Source organism: Protomyctophum parallelum (genome assembly GCF_964188405.1).
Source record: "Protomyctophum parallelum genome assembly, chromosome: 16".
Lineage (NCBI taxonomy): Eukaryota > Metazoa > Chordata > Actinopteri > Myctophiformes > Myctophidae > Protomyctophum > Protomyctophum parallelum.
In genome coordinates this window covers 40,749,872-40,773,499 of record NC_139711.1, presented here as the reverse complement: position 1 = coordinate 40,773,499, position 23,628 = coordinate 40,749,872, and the positions used below count along the sequence as shown (strand labels likewise).

General features: G+C 46.5%; 1 protein-coding gene across 2 annotated transcripts in view; it reads right to left on the bottom strand.

Moving 5' to 3' along the window:
- LOC310873990 (A disintegrin and metalloproteinase with thrombospondin motifs 2-like) overlaps nt 1-23,628 on the bottom strand; it is a 344,256-nt gene that overhangs the window by 239,492 nt on the left and 81,136 nt on the right. For both annotated transcript variants that reach the window (XM_083786632.1, XM_083786633.1), the window contains exon 3: nt 17,058-17,253. In XM_083786632.1, the coding sequence (XP_083642758.1) occupies nt 17,058-17,253 (196 nt within the window). The remainder of the gene's footprint in view (nt 1-17,057; nt 17,254-23,628) is intronic.

Below are 23,628 nucleotides of genomic sequence, written 5' to 3'. Positions count from 1 at the left end.
CCGCTGCACACCTCATGCCAATCCAATCCACCTTACGCCAAACCGGATCCTGTATAAAGCGTCTCCCATTGTGTGGCTCGGTCAGTGTAAAGTCACCCTGTCATTATCCACACAGCCCTGCTCTGTTCAGCAGCAGTACGTGGTGTGACAGCTCAATCCAGAACCCACCGGGAGCTCAGCAACAGGTGAGGAGTCTGACCGCCAGGGAACAACACTCGCTCAGGCAGGCAGGCACACACACACACACATACACACACACACACACACACACACACACACACAGGCACAGACACACTCAGGCAGGCAGACACACACTCGCGCAGACACACACACACACACACACACACACACACACACTCCTTTTTCCACTGACGAAAACTAACATGAAACTAAATAAAAACTAAGCTATGATGACTAAAACTATAAGACTAAATATACTGACAATTTCGTCAACAAATAAAAACTAGACTAAAATGTTAGGAAGGGACTGGTGGACAAGAGATCCAATATCTCAGTCATCGGTTACATGCTGAAAATAGCCGATCTACAAGAACGCGCTGCGATGTGAGCTTGTAGATCTGCTATTTTCAGCAGGTGTAAAAACAGTCATTACGATGGCATCAAGGCCCGCCAAAATGCATTTCTTGTCGACTAAATCAACTGTAGGTTGACCGTAATCTCATGACATTTAGTCGACTGAAACTAGACTAACACTAAAACATTCCGGGTGACTAAAATGTGACTAAAACTAAATGAAAACTATTCAAGAAACTAAAATGTGCCGCCAAAAACAACACTGCTTGTCTCGTATCATTTATCTTTCCAGATTGTAGCAGCCTGTAGTCTTGCTGGGAGGTTTCTGAAGCTAGAAAAGTGCACTGTTACAGTAATGTGCCCGTGGCAAAACATTTCCCTAAGCTATATATATATATATATATATATATATAGTAAATAGAATAGTTGGTTTATACGCTGTGGTTTCAGAGCTAAAACCTACAGCCTGAGGCTGTGCAGGCTAGAGTCTGCCTTCACTGACACTAACAAGGGACTAAATTCATTTCGCTCCTACGCCACAAAAATGTGGAACGCCCTACCAACTGTCATTAAGACATGTGAATCCCTTGACTCCTTCAAAACCACTCTCAAAGGGCACCCACGGACGACTGCAATCGGAAACTGGCCCCCGTAAAATCCGAAGCGTAGCGTGCCACTCGGTGGCGTGCTATGAGCTTGTAGATCTCACCAAACACCAAAAGAATTCCCGCCCAAAATAAATAAATGTTTTAGACCAACTGGTATATAGTCATTGTAAAGCAGACGTCAAGTCCACATACCAGCTCTGACATTGTGATGAAAAACTATTCTACGTACGGTGGAACCGATTCCGTTTCTTCAATCTCGGAAATCGGGTCTGAAATAGAACCAGTTCGGGGTTCCTAAACACTAGTCACAATGCAACATGTTGTTAGCTTGAAGATACGTCCTATTCAGAGTGATAGAGCAGTAGGAGTCCGGGGACCCCCAGGGGTCCTTGAGGGAGTTCCATGGGGGGTCCCCAGCTAAATGACAGTTAGGAACCAAACCTTATGGAACTGTAACTCAGAGAGTGTACAAATGGAACTACGTAAATGGACCCTAACAAACATTTGTACACTCTCAGAGTTAAATTAACGTTGAGATTACATTATAAATTGGGGGTCCCAGAGATAGAAATGCCATTAAGCGAGGGTCCGTAGCCTAATGCAAGTCAAATTAGGTAGGGGGTCCTTGAAAGTAAAATGGTTGAGAGTCACTGCTAGCTGTAAAAAATAGGGGTTGAGAACCCCTGTCATAGAGGACTATGATTCACAGGTCCATCCTTCTCCTTGCTCTACGTCCAGCTAAATATAACTTCCATCAACCTGACTTATAAATAAGTCCACCGTCCAATAACCAGCTATGCTCGTTGTTCAGCAGCATCGGCTGAAGAGGCCTGCAGACATGATTAACTGATTATTAATTATTTGTCTCTGACTGATATGCACGGGGAGGAGGTACTGTCTGAGCAAGAGGAAGAGGAACTGATCTGATCATCCGAATCATCAAGCATCTCAGAATTACTCCTAGGAATCTCTCGGAATGTTTAAATATATATATACTAAATACATTTTTGAGAACGTTTGGAAATCGAATTGATCTTGGCTGTGCGGAAATGTACCTAATGTATTTGAAATGTATAATTGCATTTTATACAATGCCAATGTGTAGGTTAGGTTAGTTTTTATTATGACTTATTGGTAGATTATTTTTTTATAGCTACAGTGTCGCATACAGTACGTTGCAACCTCGTGTGTATGTGAGCGGACAGCAATGGAAATAAGTCCTGGAGTTTGTTTGTCATCCTCAATTATTTTAACCCATTTCGACAGTTTTCTGAAAACTCTATGTTTCTGTGTCAGTGGTTCTCAAACATTGTCATGTCAGTGACCCCAAATATATTATGCATTTGGCTGCCGACCCCCATCTGAAAATATGTAGTTCCAGGGACCCCCCAGAAGCAAAGATTTGAGTTAACCCATTCTGACCTGAGATCAGATTCATACCAGGTTTCCGCCGGACACACACTGGTCTGATGAACCCATTCTGACCTGAGATCAGATTCTAAAAATGTCAGTCGTTCTTCGATTATTCAAAAATAGCAGACCTACAAGCTCGTATCGCGCCACTCGGTGGCGCGATATGAGCTTGTAGATCTGCTATTTTTAAATAGCTAAAGCCTGACATGATGCTGACACCAAAATGGGTGCCCGCCCAGAATGGGTTAAAAACGTTCGCTCTGAAAGAATAATATATTCAAAGGTTTGCGCCACATTTTCATGATTTTTAAGTGGTGCAACCACTTCCTTAAGTGACTATGTGTGTGGCTGGCTGGCTGGGTGTGTGGCTGCCTGGGTATGAGCACGGAAATAGCATGGTTGTTTCTCACCACCTGTGCGCAACCTAACACACACACAAACACACACGCACATATTAACTGTATATATGGTGATTTCGGGTGTGCCAGTACAGTACAGTACAGTACAGTAGAGGGTACAGTAGACCCCACGCGGTAACTGTCATTTCTCAACCGTTTCGGATGCGGGGCGGCTCGCCAGAATCAGGCCGGCACCCTGGGTGCGTTCCTGTGGGTCTGGAACACCCCCCCCCAGGGACCCACTAAACACACACTAAAAGTGATTGCGAAGTTATAGTGATAGACGAATGTCAGACCAAATTTAAGAGGATGTAAAATAAAAATCAACCTCCCTTTATGTCAATCAGGTTTGCACACTGTTGCCGAATATTTTGTCTGTATAAAGTTCTTTCGGACTGGGGTCAATTTATTCGTTTTCCGCAGCTGTCTAGTGGGTGATAGCTAGTGATAGCCTACTACTTTCTACTGTCTAGTGGGGTCTAGTGGGGTGTTGGTGACAGCTAGTGATAGGCTACTACTTTCTACTGTCTAGTGGGGTCTAGTCGGGTGTTGGTGACAGCTGGTGATAGGCTACTACTTTCTACTGTCTAGTGGGGTCTAGTGGGGTGTTGGTGACAGCTAGTGATAGCCTACTACTTTCTACTGTCTAGTGGGGTCTAGTCGGGTGTTGGTGACAGCTAGTGATAGGCTACTACTTTCTACTGTCTAGTGGAGTCTAGTCGGGTGTTGGTGACAGGCTGACAGGCTATAATGATAGCCTACTACTTTGGGATCCGCAAAACACAGCAAAAACAAATGCACTGCAGTGTGCAACCACCTTTAAAACCGCACTAAACTAATCCTTCTACAACCTTCTACAACCACCTTCAGCTAGTACTGCACATTAAAATATGTAATATATATATTGTGTAATATATATTAATTTTTTAACCTTGAGAGGGTACAAATAATATCACCAAATGGACATATGGGTGAGGTGGAATTTGCAGTGATCCCAGAGGGGACATTACTTCTCTGCATTGACCCAGCAGTGAGCGCACGGTGCTCAGGGGAGTGTCCATGCTCAGGCAGACACTTTCCCTGCCAGCTATTAATACAATTATTAGCTGATGACCGCCAGCATTCTTCAGTGAAAACCCTTATTTTGAAGGATATCCACTGGCACCCCAAAAAAGTATGTGCCGTACTGGTGGCACCACAGGATCATTGACAATCCCATTCACACCCCACCCAACAAGAGGTCATCTCCAATCCATTCAATTGTCGTGCTGAATATTTAGGGGATCTTTAACAACCAGTCCCATTATGAATCCTGGCTGTAAAATAATAATAATAATAATAAAAAACACGTGCGTGCACGTGTATGCGATGCGATCCCTCCCATTGTGAGCAGACTACTCGGATGCCTAATAATATACAGTGCGAAAGACAGTTTCCATAGGAACGCCCTGATGAGCACAGACTGTACGGAGGCATAATGAGGCACGCGCACAGGGCTGCGGAACATTGACAGTAAATGATTTTGTGATACTTTCATAATAACATCAATCACAATATTTCTCCACACCACCTTTCGACATAATTAAGCAATAACATATGTGAGAGGCCCTTTGCGTATATTGTGATTGTGGTATAGTAACTAAACCTCAGACTGGGTTGTATTGTTGTTTTCATAGCATGCAGGTTGCAAAGCCCAAGGAACAAGTTTCACCCACAACGGGCTCTATGCACACAGAATAACTCTTCCTACTGTATGTCCTTCACAGGTGTTACCGATGACACTACGGCTCTGTTCCATTTAGTGTGCAGTGGTTCTCAAACGTCTTAGGCCCAGGCTACACGTATATATGGATCTTTTGCAAAACGCAATTTTTTCCTGTGCGTTTGGGCCTTTCAGCCGACACGCAAACGGCGTTTTCGGGCCACTCAAACGGAGGTTTTTGATATTTTCGCAAATATCCGGATCAGTGGATCTGTGGACCCCCATGCGAAAACGGAGCCTTTGAGAAACGATGATGTCACCGCTTATTAGCGCATATCATTTTTAGTATAATTTGGTGAGAAATGCAGCTTGTGCCTGCATGGAAACTACACGGATATCTATCCAATTGTTCATGTTAACAACTTTAAAACTTATCACATGTTGCATCAACTGCAGCGAGCAAAGGCTCTGCTGCATCCAATAATAAATATATCAGCCTACTGATTTATTCATTTGCATTTTGCCGAGTCGAAGCTTGAACAATAGGTTAATTGCGGACCGCTACAGATAAACTGTGGATATTAACCTACCAATAAGGACCCAGGCCAAATGCCATTGCGCAGTACACCAACAAGTCTATGCGTGGTGTGTGCATAGCCGCATGTGAAACTATATACTGTATTCTCATGCTGTATTTTGCTCTCCATTTCATGGTCATGGTCATGGAGGGAGAGAGAGAGAGAGACGGTGCAGAGAGAGAGAGAGAGAGGTGTGAATGCAATTGCATCAAATAGCGTGGTTGGTGAGAAGAAAGTATACAGTGGGTCGCCGTGCGCATATATGGCACATGATGGCCGTTGTCACTGTGCCTGCATGCCGACAATGTGCGCCCGTGAACTTTTATTAGCCTACGTACATTATAACGTGACATTTATTATTACACCTGGAACATATAGCCACTCTACAAGCTCACAACTGGTTGTGGACGCGACACTTCTATAGGTCTGACTCTGCTATTATTTTCTGTGCAGGACTTGCCAAGTCGCCAGAGCAATGGTAAAGTGTCTATAATTTTAAAATTATATGGAGAGAAAAGTCTAGAGTCGGGATTTGAAGATTTACGCACATACAGTAGTGTGACATGCTGACAGACAACGAAAGAAACATGTTCCACTTCCACTCACAATTTAGGTGGCTTTTAAAAAATATGATTGGCGGCCTGGTCCGTGGCTCAGCGGTCCAGGCACCTTGGCTGGTAATCCAGTCTGGCAGTGTGCTGCGGGTTCGACTCCCGATCCCAACGGCCCTCAGTGCATGTCATCCCCCCCATCTCTCTCCCCATTTCCTGTCAGCCTACTGCTGTCTGTCCCTTCATAAAAAACATATAAAATAAAGGCGAAAGCCACAAAAAAACATTTAAAAAGATATATATATTATATGATTGACACCTCAAGTGTAAATATGAAATCAAATATAATATGGCCTACAATTGAAACCTGCTACTGCAGTGATTTTATCCTGTGTTCAATGTGTTTCTGCGTTTGTGTGTGGACTCAGATATCTCCGTCGTATGGGCAGGGATTTCTTTCTAAAACGGAGGACGAAAATATCAGTTTTACAAAAGATCCATATACGTACGTGTAGCGCCGGGCCTTAATTTCAAGGACCTCTGGTTCCATTTGTACCCTCTCAGCGTTACACACCCGTACGGGGCCATTTGTACCCTCTCAGAGTTACACACCCGTACAGGGCCATTTGTACCCTCTCAGCGTTACACACCCGTACAGGGCCATTTGTACCCTCTCAGAGTTACACACCCGTACGGGGCCATTTGTACCCTCTCAGAGTTACACACCCGTACGGGGCTCACTGATATGCTATCAAAAACAATTGCTTTTAGCTTGTTAACCAGTTTTTTGGAGGTCCAGCCTTTTGGAGGTCCAGCATGACCATGCCGATTGGCCAACTCAACTGATCGGCTGTGTGGATTGGCCAAACTTTGCAGGTGATTTGTGCCACTGAACCAATAAGAAGTTAATTAGGTCTCCATTGTTTCTTCATGAATCTAATACCGTGTACAGTGTGAGTAATGTTTTGCTGGACAGTACATCTGGTCGGAGGAGCACAAACTGACTATTCTGAATATGTTGTTGTTTCAGTGCAACACAAGGTGTACGCCTTTGGAGCGAACAGTGATGACGGCAAGGATCAGATTGATGTTCACGTCTTCAACACAGTTTCTTTACGCTGGAGGACGTTGCCCCCGGTGACGACAGGAAGAGGAGAACGTCACCATGAGGTTCCATCCGCGTGCTTGGGCCAATCAGCTGTCGTGGTTGAAGATGTCATCTACCTCTGGGGAGGTCGTCAGTACGACTCATATGAGTGCCGCAACGTGCTTTATGCATTTGATGTGGACACCCACAGATGGTTTAAACCCAGGGTTTCTGGGACCGTTCCAGAGGGGAGGGACGGACACTCAGCCTGTGTCTTGGGGAAGGTCATGTTTATCCATGGAGGAGAAACCCAGCTGACTGACTACACTAATGACATGTACAAGTTGGACACCGGCACAATGGTCTGGTCTGTAATTAACCACAGAGGCACTACCCCACCTGTTTCATTTGGTCACTCTGCCACCATCATCGGGACAAAGATGTTTGTATTTGGAGGTATTGGGGGCCAGTACAATACAATACAATACAACCCCCTCAGAGTGTTTGACACAGAGACCAACCTCTGGCTTAACACACCTTCTGCACAGCTATATCCAGAAGGACACTGGTTTCATTCAGCCTTTTCCTACAATGGAGAGCTGTTAATATTTGGTCGTGAAGGCACGGAAGAAGACTTCAACTATCTGTGGAAATTCAATCCAGAGACCTTCTCCTGGAAGAAGGTTCAACCCAAGAGGAAAGGACCAGGTCCAATGATGAGCAGTATGTGCTGTTGCATGGTGGGAGATTGTAATATCATGCATTCTGGGGGATGCCCCGATTATGACGTGTTCATACTAAACTTAAGTCCTAGTCTGAAGATGTTATGCAAGCTAGCGGTCATTCAGTACGGTCTGGATCAGTCTGAACTCCCACACGACATCAGGTGGGAACTGGAAGCCATGACTAGCAACGAGGGATGTGAATGACTCAGTATTACGCGAGTCGACGCGTTTTTTCCTTTCTTTTTTTCTATTTTTGAAGGGTGCTAGCCCCTCCTATGCCCAGCATTGTGTGTCTGTGTGTGTGTGCCACACAGAACATGGAACCCAAAGGGCAAGCGGAAAAGGGGTCGCCCAAGAAACACCTGGCGCAGAGACCTGGAGGCAGACACCAAGACCATGAAGATGACTTGGAACCAAATGGAGAGAACAGCTCAAGACAGAGACCCTGGAGGCAGACACCAAGACCATGAAGATGACCTGGAACCAACTAAAGAGAACAGCTCAAGACAGAGACCTTGGAGGCAGACATCAACACCATGAATATGACCTGGAACCAACTAAAGAGAACAGCTCAAGACAGAGACCTTGGAGGCAGACACCAAGACCATGAAGATGACCTATAACACAGAGAATGACATAACGTTCCCTGGCTATGTTATAATGTTTGCACACAAGAAGTTATTTTGGTTAAAATATTTTTTTTGTCAAAATACTGAGTTCTTGGAAGCTTTACAGTATTCACTGTGCGTAAGCGACGCTCCTAAAGCAGTGGTTCCAAGACTTTTTTAACCGAAATGTGATGTCTCCCCAGTCCCTGCAACCAAAACTATGTCTCCCCAGTCCCTGCAACCACAACTATGTCTCCCCAGTCCCTGCAACCAAAGCTATGTCTCCCCAGTCCCTGCAACCAAAGCTATGTCTCCCCAGTCCCTGCAACCAAAGCTATGTCTCCCCAGTCCCTGCAACCAAAACTATGTCTCCCCAGTCCCTGCAACCAAAGCTATGTCTCCCCAGTCCCTGCAACCAAAACTATGTCTCCCCAGTCCCTGCAACCAAAACTATGTCTCCCCAGTCCCTGCAACCACAACTATGTCTCCCCAGTCCCTGCAACCAAAACTATGTCTCCCCAGTCCCTGCAACCAAAACTATGTCTCCCCAGTCCCTGCAACCAAAGCTATGTCTCCCCAGTCCCCGTGACCAAAACTATGTCTCCCCAGTCCCTGCAACCAAAACTATGTCTCCCCAGTCCCTGCAACCAAAACTATGTCTCCCCAGTCCCTGCAACCAAAACTATGTCTCCCCAGTCCCTGCAACCAAAACTATGTCTCCCCAGTCCCTGCAACCAAAACTATGTCTCCCCAGTCCCTGCAACCAAAGCTATGTCTCCCCAGTCCCTGTGACCAAAACTATGTCTCCCCAGTCCCTGCAACCAAAACTATGTCTCCCCAGTCCCTGCAACCAAAACTATGTCTCCCCAGTCCCTGCAACCAAAACTATGTCTCCCCAGTCCCTGCAACCAAAACTATGTCTCCCCAGTCCCTGCGACCAAAACTATGTCTCCCCAGTCCCTGCAACCAAAGCTATGTCTCCCCAGTCCCTGCAACCAAAGCTATGTCTCCCCAGTCCCTGCAACCAAAGCTATGTCTCCCCAGTCCCCGCGACCAAAACTATGTCTCCCCAGTCCCTGCAACCAAAGCTATGTCTCCCCAGTCCCTGCAACCAAAGCTATGTCTCCCCAGTCCCTGCAACCAAAACTATGTCTCCCCAGTCCCTGCAACCAAAACTATGTCTCCCCAGTCCCTGCAACCACAACTATGTCTCCCCAGTCCCTGCAACCAAAACTATGTCTCCCCAGTCCCTGCAACCAAAGCTATGTCTCCCCAGTCCCTGCAACCAAAGCTATGTCTCCCCAGTCCCTGCAACCAAAGCTATGTCTCCCCAGTCCCTGCAACCAAAGCTATGTCTCCCCAGTCCCTGCAACCAAAACTATGTCTCCCCAGTCCCTGCAACCAAAGCTATGTCTCCCCAGTCCCTGCAACCAAAACTATGTCTCCCCAGTCCCCGCGACCAAAACTACCAGTGAGTATACCATACCTACAAAAGCTTAAAAGTTACATTTGTGGAATTTATGGAATTCCTTTTGATTGTTTTAATTATATTCATGAAATTCTTTGCAGAAAGTGCATGGTTTGAATTTCTTTTTGATTTATTTATTTTTTTCATTCAGGAAATGGGGAGAGAGCCAGATGGGGAGTGACACGCAGCAACGGTCGTCAGGATCGGGATTCGAACTCACGACACGCTGTCATAGGGGGTCCTTTTGGGGGTGCTTGACGTGATAACGTTTTAGAACGACTGACATAGAAACATGGGTTTAGAACGACTGACGTAGAAACATGGGTTTTTCAGAACGACTGACATAGAAACATGGGTTTAGAACGACTGACATAGAAACATGGGTTTTAGAACGACGGACATAGAAACATGGGTTTTAGAACGACTGACATAGAAACATGGGTTTTAGAACGACTGACATAGAAACATGGGTTTAGAACGACTGACATAGAAACATGGGTTTAGAACGACTGACATAGAAACATGGGTTTAGAACGACTGACATAGAAACATGGGTTTTTCAGAACGACTGACATAGAAACATGGGTTTAGAACGACTGACATAGAAACATGGGTTTAGAACGACTGACATAGAAACATGGGTTTAGAACGACTGACATAGAAACATGGGTTTTAGAACGACTGACATAGAAACATGGGTTTTAGAACGACTGACATAGAAACATGGGTTTAGAACGACTGACATAGAAACATGGGTTTAGAACGACTGACATAGAAACATGGGTTTAGAACGACTGACATAGAAACATGGGTTTAGAACGACTGACATAGAAACATGGGTTTAGAACGACTGACATAGAAACATGGGTTTAGAACGACTGACATAGAAACATGGGTTTTAGAACGACGGACATAGAAACATGGGTTTAGAACGACTGACATAGAAACATGAGTTTTTTAGAACGACTGACATAGAAACATGGGTTTTAGAACGACTGACATAGAAACATGGGTTTTAGAACGACTGACATAGAAACATAGGTTTTTCAGAACGACTGACATAGAAACATGGGTTTTTCAGAACGACTGACATAGAAACAAGGGTTTTTCAGAACGTCTGACATAGAAACATGGGTTTTTTAGAACGACTGACATAGAAACATGGGTTTTTCAGAACCCTCGAAAACTGTCAGGATTTAGAAGACATTTTGTAGAATCGTCCTCAGGTCTAAATGGGGTCACGCTGCGCAGAAAGCATGGAATACGGATGTGTATATTACAGGAAACTCCCGTTAACCCATTCTGACCTGAGATCAGATTCATACGAGGTTTCCACTGGACACACACTGGTCTGATTAACCCATTCTGACCTGAGATCAGATTCTAAAAATGTCAGTCGCTCTTCGATTCTTCAAAAATAGCAGACCTACAAGCTCGTATCGCGCCACTCGGTGGCGCGATATGAGCTTGTAGATCTGCTATTTTTCAATAGATAAAGCATAACATGATGCTGACACCAAAATGGGTGCCCGGTCAGAATGGGTTAAACTTTCCAACAAACTCCGGTAATACTCCCGAATTGTACCATCACACCTGTATATCTTACCGTATATTAACTGTATATACAGTGCCCATAATTGCCTGTTAACTCCTCTTTTCACGCAGTGTTAACTCATGCTGAATGCACAGGCCTGTGCCTGCAGTTCCAGCTTTGACCAGCAGGGCCGGCGGCTTCAACCTCAGCCAGCCGCTCTGGGGGCTCGGTCCCCACCCGCTGTTTTAGAATGAGGTTCACATCATGCACTGGATGGTCAGATACCATGAATACTGTATACTGTAATACTGTAATACTGTAAGGGGAATTAAACTTTGGGAATGTTGCCAATTTAAATGATCAGTTATCAGTGCAACCTGTCACCAACACACACACACACACACCCACACACACACACATGCACACGCACGCACAGTCGCACACACAATAGCCTACAGTTAGCTCACCAGGCATGCACGCACGCACGCACGCATGCACGCACACCTCTGTTCCCTGTGGCTTTTGAATCTGCTTTCCTAATGAAGAGTGGAGTGTAGATCAATAGTGTAAAGGAAAGAACAGGCCACAACGTGTGTGTGCGTACATGCACGATTGCACGTGTGTGTGCGTGTGTGTTAGTGTGTGTGTGCGTGTGTTAGTGTGTGTGTGCGTGTGTGTGTGTCTGCATGCAGGTAGTTAGAAACAATTAATTTAATGTAGAAAAATAAATAAATCAAATAAGTAGACTTATGTACAGTAGTATGACCATAGCACTTGGACTGACTGTGTGCGCGCACATGCGTGCGTGTGTGCGTAACAGTCCACTGTACAAGACATCAGAGACACATGCCGGTATTTCGCACAGACGACAATCACACGAGGAGAGTTTGAAAACATGACTAATTCATATGAGGTTTCCACTGGACACACACTGGTCTGATTAACCCATTCTGACCCGAGATCAGATTCAAAAAATCGATTTTTCAAGAATAGCAGACCTACAAGCTCGTATCGCGCCACTCGGTGGCGCGCTATGAGCTTGTAGATCTGCTATTTTTCAATAGCTAAAGCATAACATGATGCCGCTAACACCAAAATGGGTTCCCGTTCAGAATGGGCTAATGATGACAAAACAAACCTCCCATATCTGCTGGGTGAAGTACAACAATGTGCAAACACAGCAGCAAGATGCGCGAGCTGCTGTGATATAGGAGAAGGTTATCAAATGGAACACAAACACCCTAACAACCATAAAAACAAACCATTGTGTGTATTCCTGTGCCATCTGCATCGAGAGATCTCGGTACGTCGTAGACATGGATTTATTGGAGATTCTGACTTTCAATTATGCCAAACATACGTTTTGTTTGGAGCGTATTGTTCCACTTTTTGCTTTGGCAACGTAAACGTATGTTTTCTCATGCCAATAAAGCCCTTTGAATTGAATTGAATTGAATTGTGTCTTTCAGCGCGTCGCTAATTATGGCTTCTCAAATGCTTTTAGTTAAAAGGATTATGAAACTAAGAACTATAGCGACACCTGCTAGAAGATTGCATTGGTGGGCTTTGATGCCATCGTAATGACTGATTTTACACTTAAAATATACAATTGCAAAAGCAGTTGTCGCTGCGACGCGTTGTGAGCTTGTAGATCGGTTGCAGGCTATTTTCAGCAGGTGTAAAATCAGTCATTACGAAGGCATCAAGGCCAGACAAAATACATTTTAGGGCGCTTTCACACCGGACATGTTTGGTTCGTTTAAAACGAACCATGGTCCGCTTACCCCTTTGGTTCGGTTGGTGTGAACGTGCATACGAACTCTGGTGCGGATCAAAGAAACAAAACCATGGTCCGCTAAAAAAGGCCGAACTCGGTTCGCTTCCAAACGAACCACGGTGCGCTTCGTTACTGGTGTGAATGCATTCGGACTTTATAGAGGACCAAATACAGGACGATAGGCAAAATAGCCGTCTGGCGTCGGCAGTTGTGAGGCTGCATTAATAATTATAGTTATAAAAGCATGTATTTTTTTACGGGGATCATAAGACAGCTGACAGTCTGCGCAAAATGTACAAGTTATCGACATGGAATGGTGTACGCCACTGTACGGTATGGCACACGATGTAAGCTTGTAGATCTGTTTATTTTAAGCATGCGCTGGCCGCCGCCACGCAAAGTTATGACAAAGCATGCGAATCTGCGATGCATGAGTCTTCATGCGAGTTTCTCTTTCAACTCGTGTCCCCTCCTTTTTGTGTGTGTGTGTGTGTGTGTGTGTGGGCGCGTGGGCGCGCACGCACATGAGGGGACTGGGGGAGAGACCCATATATTTATATGGGAGAGACGCAGAGACAGAGAAATATAAAAAATCATCCATGTCGCGCAGGCCGCAGGTATCGAGAAAAAGCCAACGTTAAAATAAGCTATACACAGGTGGTCCCAAATGATTAATTGATTACATCACTATAGCAAAAGACGTAAAACTAGGTCAACTCAATTAGCTGCAGCAGAGCTGTTATGACTTGAAGCTCAATAACCAACTGACCAAACCATAAGATGACATGGAAATGCCCGCCGCGGCGCCGATTTGATGCGCAGAAATAACATGGGTGAAGGTGCACACATGGAAGAAAAGTCCTTTTTATCGGGGATACCTTGTAGTAGGCTATACGTCTCTGTGAATTTATGCATCAGCATTCAGCAGCAAGCACATTATTGTTCAAACACCTGCTCCTCTGTTCATCTGTTGCTCTTATTTGGCTAATAAAATAATTAATAAGAATGAATGCAATAGCAAGTTGTTGCTGCCTGTCATGTTGCTGTTCTCTTCTCTCTCTGTGTGACTGAAGGTTGCCCCAAAAATTGTAGACAGTGATTTCCCCTCATGTTCTTTTCCCCCTCACTATTTGGTTCGCTTAACATGTCCACGTGTCATTTGTTTACATATTTGGTACGCTTTACAAAGTCCAGTGTGAACACCAAACGGACCAAAATCAAAATGCAAATATTTGGTCCTTGGTCCTTGATCCGGACCTTCTAAGCGAACTTTGGGTGTGAAAGCGCCCTTAGTCGACTAAATCAACTGTAGATTTAGTGGACTAAAACTAGACTAACACAAAAACATTCCTCCAGGAGTCCAGGTGACTAAAATGTGACTACAGTAAATAGTAAATGAAGTTTCATTCCAAAGACTATGACTAAAACTAAAATAGAAATTTGCTGCCAAAAACAACACTGAGCTCCAGAGCCAAAGGAGGCGAAACTGTCTGGTGCTCCACCGCATAACATTCACAAAACAACGTTAACCCATTTTGACCTCCATTTAAAAAAAATAGCAGACCTACAAGCTCATAGCGCGCCACTCGGTGGCGCGCTATGAGCTTGTAGATCTGCTATTTTTCAATAGCTAAACAAGCATAACATAATGCTAACACCAAAAGGGGTTCCCGCCCAAAATGGGTTATAGGAGCTTGCAGATCCGACATGAATTACCCAAAATATATAGGGATGCATGCCATGTTGAGAGTGGTTAAAATATGAACTACAAGAATTGTAATTAAATGTAACACAGTAGCATTTTGTGCTCACTAATCTCTGGCCAGATCGAATCCAAATGCCAGAATTCACTGCATTTTCCTGGGGCTCCTTATTTGCTCGTGAGAAATAATTCCCCTTTTGTTGTGCTGGAGGGCTGGTAATTAATCTCTATCCTATCGCAACGTCTTTCCTGGACGTCATTTTTCACGGACGCGAAGAAAAAAAAGAAGTAACGCTTTCATTTTTTAACAGGATTTTGGCGGTTAGTTTATTTTTATTTGGATTTGGAAGACGTGCGGGATTAATCTTGTAATGTCACAATCGTATGAAAGACAGAATTTATGGAATATGCTGACGCAAGTAAATATATAGTGGTGAAATAATTCCCCTTTTGTTGTGCTGGAGGGCTGGTAATTAATCTCTATCCTATCGCAACGTCTTTCCTGGACGTCATTTTTCACGGACGCGAAGAAAAAAAAGAAGTAACGCTTTCATTTTTTAACAGGATTTTGGCGGTTAGTTTATTTTTATTTGGATTTGGAAGACGTGCGGGATTAATCTTGTAATGTCACAATCGTATGAAAGACAGAATTTATGGAATATGCTGACGCAAGTAAATATATAGTGGTGAGTATAATCCCTGTGAAATAATGGACAGGAGAAAATAACCTGTCCTGATGTATACAGTGCATGGGTACTATTTACATATTTTCACGTTGATGTCAGTTAAATGTCAGTGAATGATAGATTAAAGATTATGAAACGCATTCTTTCTCACACGCACGCACGCACATGCCCCATGACCTGTCCACAAAGATCCATGCAAGTTGGACAGTCAACAGACAGACAGCATGAACACAGAAGCATCCAACTCTGGTGGAGGAGGTAGGCATGATTGAAGTCCCAGAGGATCCATGTTATATTTAACCTTATGTAACCACGGTTAGGGATCTTTCAAGGGAAACCTGGCTGAGACAGGCAGCAAAAAAAACACACTCCCAGGCAGAAAACACAAAAGGAGACCATATACATTTAGGCAAATTCATTAAATGAATTAAAATACATTTCTAGGAGTCGATTTCGGATAAATCCAGCAAATTAAATGATAAACACTGACATTCATTCTTTCATTTTGGATTGAAAAGTATTCAGCCAGAATAGAGGGTATATACAGTATGCATGTACAGTAACATCATCACCATACCCAGAAGTAATGCGGGGACGCCTACTGAGTGTCAAAACATCCTCCTTTCTAGCCTTGACACCCCATACAGTGCATTAAACAACGTTAAACTCACATTAATTTTGCCACTCCATTTGCCACTCACTTTATGCATGCGCATACCCTCTGTAATCCACTGAGCTTCAAGTTATTCTGCAACGTATTGCCACGCGCACGCACGCGCAAGCACACGCAAGCACACATACATACATAACATACATCCACATTGACACGCATAGCATAGGCAGGTGCATGCACAAAATGGGAAGTATAGCAGCCACTGTGAGAAGCAGACCTGTGTGAATAATTGAGAGATCTCTCGAGGGCCCGCCGCCACCGCCATTCCTCCACGTATACCATGCAACATATCTCCACTTTTCAACTGGCATATACTGTATAGCCCTATTCAATACAGCATGGCTAGACTACAATATAGTCTAAGTATAATAGGCCTTTAAAACACCCAGCAGCATCTCCATGTCATGCACTCCTCTCTCTCTGGTAAGAAGTCCAGGGACACAAGGACATATCTTGTGTGCGTGTGTGTGTGTGCGTGCGTGCGTGTGTAAGGTGTAATCCCTTTGACAGTGCATTACACCCAAACTGTGACTCACATACATCCAATGAAACAGGCCGACACAGCTGCTGCTGCTGCAGCAGCACATAAACAAGGTGTGTTTGAGCACAGCACTGCGTGATATTGGCTCCACTGTACTGTATATGTAACTGTAAGGGCATAGGCTGCATATTGCCTGTGTCTGCAGTACAGCACTTGTTTCATCGATGGCATTTCTATTGTGTTTCACCTTTTATGGTGATGGATCAATCATCCAACCTGTCAAAAAAAAAAAGGAAACCTTCTCTGGATCAATTAGGCACCTATACACTTGACAGTCTTGAACGTGTTCGAAAATAGCCAATCTAGAAGTTCACAATGCGTCACAATCCGACGCGTTGTGAGCTTGTAGATCTGCTGTTTTTCAGCCGACCCATCTGACCTGACATTCCCTGACAAGGGAATGTCTTTTGATGCCTTTTTGTGTGCAGTGTGTTGGCGTACAGTAGGCTACGTATGTCGTAAGATGACTGACCTCTAGAGTGGAGGTTGGCGGCAGCATCGCCACCGGGCGCTCTCTTCAGGGCCGACGAGCGGTAGACGATGTGGGTCCGTCCTCCTCCTCCTCCTCCTCCTCCTCCTCCTCCCTCCTCCTCCTCCTCCGTCACATCCACACCCCGCTCCACCGGCTCGATGTAGAACTCCTCCTGCTCCGTCCGGATCATACCAGCCTGGCAGAGAGAGACAGACGGATGGAGGAAATGTAAATTGCACGACATTGAGGACACATTATACCAGCAAGACGTCCCGAGGGAAACCACAGAGCTTCCTGAAGAGGTATGCCTGCCGTCCGGTGTCCTGTGCTGTGAAGAGGAGTTGGAGATCTATCATTCTGTTGAGCTGGCCGAGTCACCATTGTGATGTCAGAAAATCATTATGATGTCAGAACATCATTGTGATGTCAGAGAACAGTCCAGCTCCATATATGGGGGTTTGATGAGGTCAGATCAACATAATGGAATGAATTCAGTACTGGCCATATATGGAGTGTGTCTTGAGTGTACAGGGTTTGATGAGGTCACATCAATCCTACTATAAATGTCTCTACGTGCGTGCGTGTGTGTGTGTGTGTGCACGGTTGTAATGCACGTAACTCGAGAACCGTTTGCCCCTGCACCGACTTCATATTGGACACACGTGTTCCACACACCCCCACAGGGACTGCAGTGCCCGGAGTGGACTCGAGCCGGTCGGACCCACGGTTCTCCAGAACCACCACAAAAAGGTTTCGGCTCAGGCTCTGCCAGTGGGCCTAATCAGCCTAAATCCTCTCACCTGTGCAATTTCCAGCCTCTGCCTCAGCCAATTGATTGCCATGGCAACCCCACACCTGACAATTGATAAGCCTACTTTTCTCCACTCCACTTTTCACAGTCTGCATCTGCCTGTGTCTGAAGAGGGCAAACTGAGTCCGTCAGTTTGCTCTGTTAACACACAGGCAGATACAGAGATCTCCATGTGGGACACACAGACAGACAGACAGACAGACAGACAGACAGACAGACAGACAGACAGACAGACAGACAGACAGACAGACAGACAGACAGAGTGTACACTGAGAGTGTGTACAGTACATCAGTCATGGTGAGGAACCCTCTAAAGTACAACAGGGATGGAAGGCAGCTCTGATGCAGAAGAAAGTAGTCCAATTCCATCAAGCTCAAAAACAGAGCATGCAAAAAGGACAGAAAAAGCCTAGAATGTCACACAAGGCAAAATAAATAAATAAACTGCAGTTCGTTTGTTCAAAGTTATAAGGCTAAAGTCTATTAGCTAACAGTGTACGTGTACCATAAAAAAACGAACTAATGTCGAACCATTAAAGACATCCGTTGACAACAGATTTATTTCATTGTACCTGTAACGTATACTCTCGAGAACTGCAACTGAATGACAAACATACAACAATCAAGGCAATCACATTGACACAAAACAGGTGTGGTGGTTACCAAGGATGTGGTAGGACAGGTAATAAGGGAGTGGGGGAAACAAAACCAATGTTCAAACTGACCACCAGAGAGAGAGAGAGAGAGAGAGAGAGGGGTAGGACTATACAAACACAAACCATTTCTTTAACACTGGAAAAATCTCGAAAATGCGAGAACTATACTGATTTAGGAAGCCATTCGTAGAATCGGCCTCAAGTCTTAAAGACGCAGTGAAACGGAAATGGTGAACAACATGAAAATGGTGTTTCAACATGAAACACCGGTCTGAAGTTTCTGAACCAATCAGAGCGTCGCATCCCTTCAGGCGATGGGACGGGAGCTAGGGACGGTAGCTATGCTAGGCGCAACAGCGTGGTGTTGTTTGTTTATAAATCATATGGTCGGCCAGCACAACCAGTTTACGGTTATGTGGCTTATTTCTTCCATATAATGTTTTCAGATACATATTCTAGCGTGATGATTAAGTTGAAAGCGAGTAATGCACTGTCTGGATGTTGTCTGGAATGGAAATAAAAACGGAGTATTCTGTAATCAGTAGCAGCTGTGATGGACGGACGCGCAAATATGGGAAATTAAACGGGTGAGCTTCATTGTTATTGGCTTTTATCGATGTGTATCTCTACACGTCATCACGCAGCACGTTTTCGTTTTAATAAATAAATAATGCAATCGTTTTTATGGACCTTTGATATAAAAACACACAGAAATGAGAATTTTCAAAAAAAATTGGCATCCATTGTTAGGTATGCCCATATAATGACCACGGATATGGTCTAAAAGTGTGAAAAACGTCTTTTTCATTTCACTGCGCCTTTAAAACAATTGAGGACGAGGTGTGGGGGAGCACCAGGGATGGCACTGTGAAGCTGGCTCACTGAAGGAGTGAGTTTGTTTACCACCCTGGGGCCAGTCAGAGGCCAGTCGGAGAAAATATCTAGGATGTATTTAATGCAGAGAGAAAACAGAAGAGCCCCTAGCACAGAGCCCTGGGGGACTCCGGTCAACCCAGTATAGGTTTTAAGTGGTTAACAGACGCCGGTCTGCAGGGTGGGTGTGGGTCATGATGGGGGGGGGGGGGGCAGTGGGGGGACAGATGAGACTGTCCCACACTAACACAGTGTGACATGTCATTCCCTGTGTCCGCTTAACACGCACGCACACTACACACCACCAATACAGGCACAAACCATGTGCACACTACACACCACCAATACAGGCACAAACCATGTGCACACTACACACCACCGATACAGGCACAAACCATGTGCACACTACACACCACCAATACAGGCACAAACCATGTGCACACTACACACCACCAATACAGGCACAAACCATGTGCACACTACACACCACCAATACAGGCACAAACCATGTGCACACTACACACCACCAATACAGGCACAAACCATGTGCACAAATGAAAAGACCGCAAGCAGAGAAACAAGCAGAGACAGAAAGGAGAAAGACGAGCATGCATATGCATACATAGAACACGCACGCACATGCACGCACTCACGCACACGCACACGCACACACACACACACACACACACACACACACACACACACACACACACACACACACACTTGCTATCACTGCATACAGAGACAACAGACAGTGGGAAGATGAACCGTCACTCTCTGCAAATCCCTCTGTCAACAACAGCAGAAGTCTCCGCTGCCCACGTCTCTATAAGACCAGACACGGATGGTTTAAATACACATTGTGCTCGTGCTAAACATGCACCGTCTGTAAGCAACACATCTGGTTGGCCAGATGTGACTGTGATGTCCATGCCAAATAAATAAACACAACGCAACGCAACCAAATGCAGCGCAACCAAATGCAGCGCAACGCAACGCAACTGCAATACTGACCATGCCATTTAAGCCCCATGGGGCAGTGAGGTGAGTGAGCGCCCCATGGGGCAGTGAGGTGAGTGAGTGCCCCATGGGGCAGTGAGGTGAGTGAGTGCCCCATGGGGCAGCGAGGTGAGTGAGTGCCCCATGGGGCAGTGAGGTGAGTGAGTGCCCCATGGGGCAGTGAGGTGAGGGAGTGCCCCATGGGGCAGTGAGGTGAGTGAGTGCCCCATGGGGCAGTGAGGTGAGGGAGCGCCCCATGGGGCAGTGAGGTGAGTGAGCGCCCCATGGGGCAGTGAGGTGAGTGAGTGCCCCATGGAGCAGTGAGGTGAGTGAGTGCCCCATGGGGCAGTGAGGTGAGTGAGTGCCCCATGGAGCAGTGAGGTGAGGGAGCGCCCCATGGGGCAGTGAGGTGAGTGAGCGCCCCATGGGGCAGTGAGGTGAGGGAGCGCCCCATGGGGCAGTGAGGTGAGTGAGCGCCCCATGGGGCAGTGAGGTGAGTGAGTGCCCCATGGGGCAGTGAGGTGAGTGAGCGCCCCATGGGGCAGTGAGGTGAGGGAGCGCCCCATGGGGCAGTGAGGTGAGTGAGTGCCCCATGGGGCAGTGAGGTGAGTGAGCGCCCCATGGGGCAGTGAGGTGAGTGAGCGCCCCATGGGGCAGTGAGGTGAGTGAGCGCCCCATGGGGCAGTGAGGTGAGTGAGTGTCCCATGGGGCAGTGAGGTGAGTGAGTGTCCCATGGGGCAGTGAGGTGAGTGAGTGCCCCATGGGGCAGTGAGGTGAGTGAGTGCCCCATGGGGCAGTGAGGTGAGGGAGTGCCCCATGGGGCAGTGAGGTGAGGGAGCGCCCCATGGGGCAGTGAGGTGAGGGAGCGCCCCATGGGGCAGTGAGGTGAGGGAGTGCCCCATGGGGCAGTGAGGTGAGGGAGCGCCCCATGGGGCAGTGAGGTGAGGGAGCGCCCCATGGGGCAGTGAGGTGAGTGAGTGTCCCATGGGGCAGTGAGGTGAGTGAGTGCCCCATGGGGCAGTGAGGTGAGAGAGTGCCCCATGCGAGTTATTTTGGTTATAATTTAGCTATTGAAAAATAGCAGATCTACGAGCTTGTAGATCTGCTATTTTTAGATAGCTTGTAGGTCTGATATTTTTGAAAAATCGTAAAAATGTGGCGCAAATCTTTGAATATATATTCTTTCAAAGTGAATGTTTTTAACTCAGGTCTAAATGGGTAATGGGATATATATATATGGATATTAAAAGAACTGGCCTTCGGAAAGGACAATAATATCTCTCCAGAACCCCCATCTATCTGCACGTTCCTCCTCCTCTCTCTCTGTCAGTCTGAAGCTTTGGTCCCAGATGGAAGTAGACACGCCAGTGACCTGCCCTCGCATGGTCTTCCTCCCCCCCCCCCCCCCTCTCTCTCTCTCTCCTCTCATCCTTCCCTCTCTCTCCCTGCAGCCGTGGTGTGGCATTCCGATCGGAGCTGATGGATCCGCAATGGTGCATGTGTTCCCAGTCCGGAATACCAAGCAGTGAGGAGAGAGAGGAGAGAGAGGAGAGAGAGGAGAGAGAGAGGAGAGAGAGGAGAGAGAGGAGAGTGAGGAGAGAGAGGAGAGAGAGGAGAGAGAGAGGAGAGAGAGAGGAGAGAGAGGAGAGAGAGGAGAGAGAGGAGAGTGAGGAGAGAGAGGAGAGAGAGGAGAGTGAGGAGAGAGAGGAGAGAGAGAGGAGAGAGAGAGGAGAGAGAGGAGAGAGAGGAGAGAGAGGAGAGTGAGGAGAGAGAGGAGAGAGAGGAGAGAGAGGAGAGAGAGGAGAGAGAGAGGAGAGAGAGGAGAGAGAGGAGAGTGAGGAGAGAGAGGAGAGAGAGGAGAGAGAGAGGAGAGAGAGAGGAGAGAGAGGAGAGAGAGGAGAGAGAGGAGAGTGAGGAGAGAGAGGAGAGAGAGGAGAGTGAGGAGAGAGAGAGGAGAGAGAGAGGAGAGAGAGGAGAGAGAGGAGAGAGAGGAGAGAGAGGGGAGAGAGGAGAGAGAGGAGAGAGAGGAGAGGAGAGAGAGAGGAGAGAGAGGAGAAAGAGGAGAGAGGAGAGAGAGGAGAGAGAGGAGAAAGAGGAGAGAGAGGAGAGAGAGGAGAGAGAGGAGAGGAGGGGAGAGAGGAGAGAGAGGAGAGAGAGGAGAGAGAGGAGAGAGAGAGGAGAGAGAGGAGAGAGAGGAGAGTGAGGAGAGAGAGGAGAGAGAGGAGAGAGAGAGGAGAGAGAGAGGAGAGAGAGGAGAGAGAGGAGAGTGAGGAGAGAGAGGAGAGAGAGGAGAGTGAGGAGAGAGAGAGGAGAGAGAGAGGAGAGAGAGGAGAGAGAGGAGAGAGAGGAGAGAGAGGGGAGAGAGGAGAGAGAGGAGAGAGAGGAGAGGAGAGAGAGAGGAGAGAGAGGAGAAAGAGGAGAGAGGAGAGAGAGGAGAGAGAGGAGAAAGAGGAGAGAGAGGAGAGAGAGGAGAGAGAGGAGAGGAGGGGAGAGAGGAGAGAGAGGAGAGAGAGGAGAGAGAGGAGAGAGAGGAGAGGAGAGAGAGAGGAGAGAGAGGAGAGAGAGGAGAGAGAGGAGAGGAGGGGAGAGAGGAGAGAGAGGGGAGAGAGGAGAGAGAGGAGAGAGAGGAGAGGAGAGAGAGGAGAGGAGGGGAGAGAGGAGAGAGAGGGGAGAGAGGAGAGAGAGGAGAGAGAGGAGAGGAGAGAGAGAGGAGAGAGAGGAGAAAGAGGAGAGAGGAGAGAGAGGAGAGAGAGGAGAAAGAGGAGAGAGAGGAGAGAGAGGAGAGAGAGGAGAGGAGGGGAGAGAGGAGAGAGAGGGGAGAGAGGAGAGAGAGGAGAGAGAGGAGAGGAGGGCCGTATCAAAGAAAGATGACATGTGAGAGTGGAAGACAAGGACATATCAACAGGAGCTGGGGGGGGGGGGGGGTAGAACTGGACTTGTCAAAACAAAAGTCAATAAAATATCTAAATCCGTAACGATTTTAAATGTGAGTGAACCATTGTGTCTCCAGCTTCCTTCATCTTACGATAAAAAAGACAAGAGAAGAGTTTATAAATTGTAAATGGTGCATTTATGTAGCGCTTTCATCCAAAGCGCTTTACACACACACACACACACACACACACACACACACACACACACACACACACACACACACACACACACAGTCACACACACGCACGCACGCATACACTGATGGCGGCGGAAACCATGCAAGGCACCACCCTGCACA